This window comes from Oryzias melastigma, linkage group LG8 (genome assembly GCF_002922805.2).
Source record: "Oryzias melastigma strain HK-1 linkage group LG8, ASM292280v2, whole genome shotgun sequence".
NCBI classification, from domain to species: Eukaryota; Metazoa; Chordata; class Actinopteri; order Beloniformes; family Adrianichthyidae; genus Oryzias; species Oryzias melastigma.
In genome coordinates, this window is record NC_050519.1 from 12293511 (window position 1) to 12300123 (window position 6613).

Genomic DNA, 6613 nt, shown 5'->3' on the forward strand with positions numbered 1-6613 from the left:
AAAATCTCTTAATTTCGATGCAAAATTGAGACTCAACAAATGCAAGTTTAAGGACATGTGCTCCTAAAACCACAAATCATATTTATGTCACCAAGACGATCTAGATCTGAAATGTGATACTGTATAAAAACAAAATCATGACATTAACCTCAATCAAAAACACTCTGCAGGTTTCAAAAGGAGGTGATGCAATAAAGCACTAAAACAGTCTGATCCTCAATGTTTCACATATGTTGTTGCCACATATTTAAAGATACATGTTGGGCAACAGGATCCATCCTTTTTGCTTTTATTTTTCCCCGCATCTGTTTTTATTCTAGTTGGGCTGCATCATCTCGTTTTTTTGTTAGATTTTCACTCGAATCGACTTGTATAACTTTGCTGTTATTCTTCCTTTTTTCCCTGTTAGGACAAAGAGCCTCGCGGGATCATCCCACTGGAGAATCTCAGCATCAGGGAGGTGGATGAGCCCAGAAAACCTGTGAGTGTTAATTTATCAGATACCAAAAGTCGTGTCTGAATTTCCTCTCTACTTAGTGCAGTATATATGCTGTTTTAGATGTACAATTCCAAAATCCAGTGCCCTAGAAGTTTCCCAGAAGTTGTGTCCGAATCGTGTTAAAATCCTGGACACTCATTAGTCCCGCACTATAAATATTCTTTTTATCCCTCCTAATCAACATTTCCTCTGCTGACTGAAACTATCCATGTGCTTTGCCATCACATCCAGAACTGTTTTGAGCTGTACAATCCAAATCACAAAGGCCAGGTGATCAAAGCCTGCAAGACGGAAGCAGACGGGCGGGTTGTCGAGGGCAACCATGTGGTGTACAGGATATCAGCTCCTACAGCTGAGGAGAAGGAAGAGTGGATTAAATCCATCAAGTAAGATTTTTTGGTACAAATGTGAGTATTTGTCAGATGTTAAACTGAGATTTAGTCGATTCTCAGGATTTTTTCCCCAATATTTTTATCCTAAATAAAAATTACACAAAAATTAGTTATTTAAGATTTTTTTTTCATTCTGGAATTAAAATTAAACTAAATTTGCTGTTGGTTTAATATTAAAGTCCCACTCCAACTATATTGTTTTTAATTGTAAAACTGTTCCCTATGGTCTTTCAACTATGATTATGCAGTTTATAGCAAAAAAAGTGTGTTTTTTTTAAGACATCATTTATGTAGAAATTGGCTTCTAGATTGTGGTCACGACCCAAAGCTAACATTAGCGTAGCAAGTAATATCAGAGTGATCAAACAGTTTGAATTAAAAAAATACTCAGAATCACAGTTTTAATCTTAAATTATTTTATATATGTCCATCATCTTGAGAAAAAGGCTACGTGAACATTTTAAAACACCAAAAATACGATTTTCATGTGAGTGGGTCTTTAAGCTACATGTAGATGTTCTTGAACTTAAAAAAAAATCTATAAAGCAGTAGCACTTTTCTGTCATGGTGTCAATGTGAGCAAAGCACACTGAGTTCTTCTGCAACATATTTCAAAATGACAAACAGCACAGTTGTTTGGATTTTTTTTCTAAATATTTATATGTTATTATCCCATTTGGTTTGAACAGAATAACAAACAGCTAAAAGTGTGCTTTTTCTCAGTAGGATGCATAAATAGCTCCCACCGAAATGATAACCCCACTGTTAGTGACCTAAATTCAGGATGCTCTGTAATCGCCTGCATAGAAGATGGTGCAATGTCAAAGAGACTTGGCTCAGCAGAACGTTACACTTGTGTATGGAAATATAGTGCAACCCCTCCTCCTCGTCCTCCCTCCATACCACAAAAGAGTTTTCGCTGGAGAAATGATGAGGGATAAGTCACAGCTTATAGCGCACCAGGGGTGAGCCAGCAAACCTGTCCAGGAGAGCTGCTGATGCCTTTTTTTTTAACACCAGTGGAGGGTAACCAGGCTTGCATTTAACCAGAGGGGGTCCAAGAGGACCCCCTTTTTAGAGGAGATGAAAGACTCTTTATGGAAATCATCATTTTCCCCCTCTTAAGTAGATTTGATCACAGAATCTGCGTGCGATAAGTCACAGAGACGCTTGATGCGGAGCCAACATCTTCAATTCCTTCTGCCAATTTGAATTTAATGCTTACCCCCGCCCCTCAAAAAGAAAAATGTTAAGGGACAGGAATGACAGAAAGGTAAAGAAAGTCGCAGCAGCTTTGCTTTGATCCGATCCGTCTCCAGCTGTCATTTTTCCATAAAACTAGGTTGTTCAAAATGATATTTACATATATGAAAGGGTGTAGTCATCGAATGCAGACAGTTTCTTTAGCGCGAGGCGTTAAAAATGAAATCAAAGGTATTTGCAGTGGAGGGGGGGTGAGCCTCTTCTTGCATTGTGCTGATGCTTAACAGGATTTTGCAGCTGCAGAACTGGGCTTCTCGCTGGAGTCCAAATGGCTTCCTGACTCACTCATTGTACGCTTGCCTCTTCTTCGCTCGGAAAAATGGAAGCAGAAAAGCCAGCAATTTGGAGCGGAGTCGTTTTCCCTCCTTCGGGCCAAAAGAACCTGCAGGGGAGCGGGAGGGAAAAAGTGTGCGATTATCAGTTCTACTACGTTCTTGGCAGCGACTTCGGTGAGAGAAGTTGTGAAAGGGGGTTCCAGAGAAAACAGCAAAATAAAATAGGGAACGAGGGCTCTGAAACCATGGAAACCAAACTAGGTCACTGCACAAACTTTTTTTTTTGATCTACTTAAGACAGGGGTCCGTACAAATGTGCCTGCATTTCCATATCAAACATACGTTTATGTTTATTTTTCATGTTTTGCTTCTCTGATTGTCTCCTTTAGGGCCAGCATCAGCAGGGACCCCTTTTACGACATGCTCGCAACCAGGAAGAGGCGAATCGCCAACAAGAAGTGACCAGAGACAATCCTGCCGACCTCCATCTCTCCTCTTATCAACTTAAACTTTATGCTGGAAAGCTGGCTCTTTAGCCCTAAAAATGTGTGTTTTGTCCCAAAAAATTATGTGCACACGTCTGACGGGACATCAAAACTCCAGGATTTTAGGGAAATTTGGCCCATCGGACTTGCTTCTGATCCCTCATCATGCTCATCCCACCTCCCTACTCATCGTCTTAACATGTTTTTGTATTTCTCTGAAGGACAACCGTTATATTTCAGGTGCACATGCATGCATGTGGGTTACTATAGAGCAGTTTGTGTTTGTTTGTGAGTGTGTGTGTGAGTGCATGCCGTCGCCATCTTTAGTATGGTTGCATAAGGGATGCAGGTGTTCCTTTCACTGTGCTTTATGAAAACACGTTTGGAATCAGATGACGCTGGGCAGGCAGGACGAGGAGACAGATGGACACGTGTGATGGATGGTGCTGGGGGAGAATGCAGCCTGACCCCAGCTGGATCGTGTCATCCTCTCACTCTGGTGCTGAATTCTTCTGCCCTGGTGCCCTGCTCAGAGTAACCTCAGAAAAAGCTGGCTCACTTGGGATTATGGTGTTAAATCAGCTGGGCTGATTTCACCGATTTGTGAGGAGGGGAGACTTTTGAAATGTAAGTTTTTGTATTTTAGTTGCATAGAAAATCGTTCTTTTGCCAAGAATTTAGGGTTCTTGAAAGGTTTAGAACTGGATAATTCCAAAAAATGTTCGTATTTACCAAATTTTTACATAGCACAACCGCTCTGCTTTATAAAAAAATATAAATGATCATTTTAAAGCTTAATTAATTATGTTTTTTTATCAATTGAAATATAGTCCCTCATAAACAGTCAGTGCCAGCTTTAATCTGTTAGGATTTCACAATAAAACATTAAGTTAAGGCTAAGCTTGCAGCTTTTATTTTGAAAATGCACACTGAAAGTCATTCATTTATGAATCTTCACTTTTAAGTCATCATCATTTGTCAGCTCAAATCTTGAAATACTGCACTATTCAGAATATGATGCATATTTTTTGTGGATCTTTAATTTATATGAAGACAGAAGAACAGAAAATATAAATTTCAGCTTTAGATGTGACAAAAACAATATTTTTCTGTTTCAGAAAAACAGAAGGATTTATGATCATAACTCTAAAAGCACTTTCATTTGACTTGTATTTCGTTTCAAAAGGTGGGGTTGATTTAAAAGCAGTGGCTCAAAAGGTACCAGTCAAACTAAGCTTTTTCTTTTCTCTTTTCTTATAGCGTCTTTGCCTGTTTGTGCAGGTTGTTGTGTAGTTGTGATCCTGTTTGCATTCAGTTTGTAATAATTCTTGCTTGCTTTTATGTTCCAATTTAAGAATTTCTGTACAAATAATCTTTTGGGGTCTTTTTTTTTTTTGTATTTATTTTTATTCGTGAAATGGTTTTAAAACTACCTGTAAACGTTACACAACGTATGCTTAAGTTATGCATGTAGAAATACCGTGTGGTTGTTGTAGTATGCACATTCTGTGTAACAAGTTTGGGGTCTTGTTTGCAAAAGCCTTAAACAAAGTCATCAGAAGCTACGGGATGTTGATTAGGATGAAGACATTATTGCTGCATAACTGTGACAAAGCTGTTAAAAAAAGCCATGACTGATGAGCAGGACAAGCTTGTGTTTTATGATGAAGCTATAATGAATATGTTTGATGTTAATAACTAAAGGAATATCAGCGATGATGAAAAATAGAATTGATAATGTCAAAAAATACCAATAGTTTTCTACGTGATTGTAAATGAACCAGAAAGCCTTGTGGTCAGGGCACAAATATTATCTTCTATTGCCTTGTCAGGGCGTGTAGTTGCATTAACTTTTATATTCTCTGTAAAAAAAAAAATGTAATGGTTACATTGTACATTATGTGTATCTACATAAAGTATACATAAAGCTTAACACAGACTCTTGGCGTGTTAATTATTCATTTTCCCTTGACCTACTTGTTTGCAGAAATATTTTCTCAGACATTTTGACAGTCACAGCCTTGCAGAGAAGTTACATGTTGAGGCATTTGACTGAAAACTACCAGGTAGATCAACATAAACAGAAGGAAAACGCACCGGATCAGGTGAAACATGATGTGATGCTGTGAAATTGCTTAAAACTCTTATTTTGAAGTTGCATATGTGGGGAGAGGGTGCCCTCTACTGGTCACTCCACGAAACTTCAGCTGTTTTAAAAGATCAGACAAACTGTTTAAAGATAACCTTTTATTATTTCTTCCCTTTATGCCCCAAATCCATTTCTAAAATACAGGGTACACCGTGAAAATCATAGGAAAATCAACAATCAAGATGCAGCAGCTACTTGTGTGTAATCAGTACAAAAAAGGAGAAAATTTGAATAAATCAGGAAAAAAATCGAACATTATTTAGCGTAAATGTCCCATTTAGACTGTTAATGAGACAACAGAAACAGAATCTCTAAGAAAAATTGGGGAGAGAAACATTTACAGGATAAGATTCCTGCCAACAAATACATACATTTAATGTATTTAGCATGATATATTTTTTAAACATCATATTTTATGATAATCATTAAAAAAAATTAAATTACACATCAAGGAATCCTCTTTGCTGCAATTTTGCAACTGCAGAGCACAGGGTGGGACTTCCTGTGTGTTTCATCCAGTTTGTTGAAATTCTTGATTTTTGAGATGTCTATTTGCAGGTTTTTACCTAAATCCAGGATTTTAGCATTATCTTTTTACTAAACCAAATGACTTTTTACTTCAGAAAACTCTATGTTAAGCTGTAGAGCAACAAAGCTCTTATTTTGAAAAGTAAAACGACTGAAGAGGCACTGAAAGGTAAATGCACCAACAATACTAGATTACAAATTAAATTCAGGTTGAATTCATAGTTTGTCCTTTGATCTATTATTTGCAGACAAAGTGTTGTTAAACGTGCTTTATTTTGAAAAAAAAAAGAACAATTTAAAAGCTTTTATAATGAAAAAAAAAATTACAGCTGTTTAACATTTTTTACTTTTTCTTTCAGACCATCTTCAATAGTAATTCCTCATCCTCAGCAAGGTGACGATGACACCTGGTCGTAGTCGGGACATTTGAGGAGGGCAGGGTAGCTGGCACTCATCTGAAGGGAGGTGTCGCTGGAGATGTCCGAGGGGCTCCGCCCACGCGACCAGGCCTCTGGGTGGAGGAACTGACCGGAGTGGTCGGAGCAGTTGCTGAGGCGAGGGCGGTAGAAGTTGGGGTGGCGAGGTTGGTAGATCTCAGCTGCTGTGTAGCGCTTCATGAACAGGTAGACAGACATGACGCCTGCACTCTGCAAGAAGGAGACGTCCAACATTTGTACAGTTTCAGAGTTTAGTTACTTTATTCAACTCTTTAACTGCATGTTCATTTAGAAAACATTTTTTTTTTAAATATTGATTGTGTTTATTAGTCCCCAAGGTACGGAGCCCCTAAAGGGACATAGAAGAAAAAGTGAAGTAAAAAAAAAAATATTAAAAAAAATAGGGGAAAAAAGTTTTTTCCTAAAAATTCAAGTTAAAAGAACAGCTAGTAACTGGTGAGCACCAGTTGGTATTTTTTTTAGATTTTTTTTCTTTAATTTTTAGGAAAACATTTTTTTTTTTAGTTACTATCTGGTACTAACCTAAAAATAAATAGAAGTAAAAATTACTGTCTATGTATTTCT

General features: G+C 37.6%; 2 protein-coding genes across 3 annotated transcripts in view; one reads left to right on the top strand and one right to left on the bottom strand.

The window, feature by feature from the left end:
- The window catches only part of LOC112146449 (cytohesin-3), a 33184-nt gene extending 28337 nt beyond the window's left edge, over positions 1 to 4847 (top strand). Inside the window, exons 11-13 of the mRNA XM_024272282.2 lie at positions 410 to 481; positions 731 to 885; positions 2819 to 4847. Of these exons, the coding sequence (XP_024128050.1) occupies positions 410 to 481; positions 731 to 885; positions 2819 to 2891 (300 nt within the window). The 3' untranslated portion in view covers positions 2892 to 4847. The remainder of the gene's footprint in view (positions 1 to 409; positions 482 to 730; positions 886 to 2818) is intronic.
- The window catches only part of cacng5b (calcium channel, voltage-dependent, gamma subunit 5b), a 9055-nt gene continuing 6740 nt past the window's right edge, over positions 4299 to 6613 (bottom strand). For both annotated transcript variants that reach the window (XM_024271380.2, XM_024271379.2), the window contains one exon: positions 4299 to 6238. In XM_024271380.2, the coding sequence (XP_024127148.1) occupies positions 5978 to 6238 (261 nt within the window). In that variant the 3' untranslated portion in view covers positions 4299 to 5977. The remainder of the gene's footprint in view (positions 6239 to 6613) is intronic.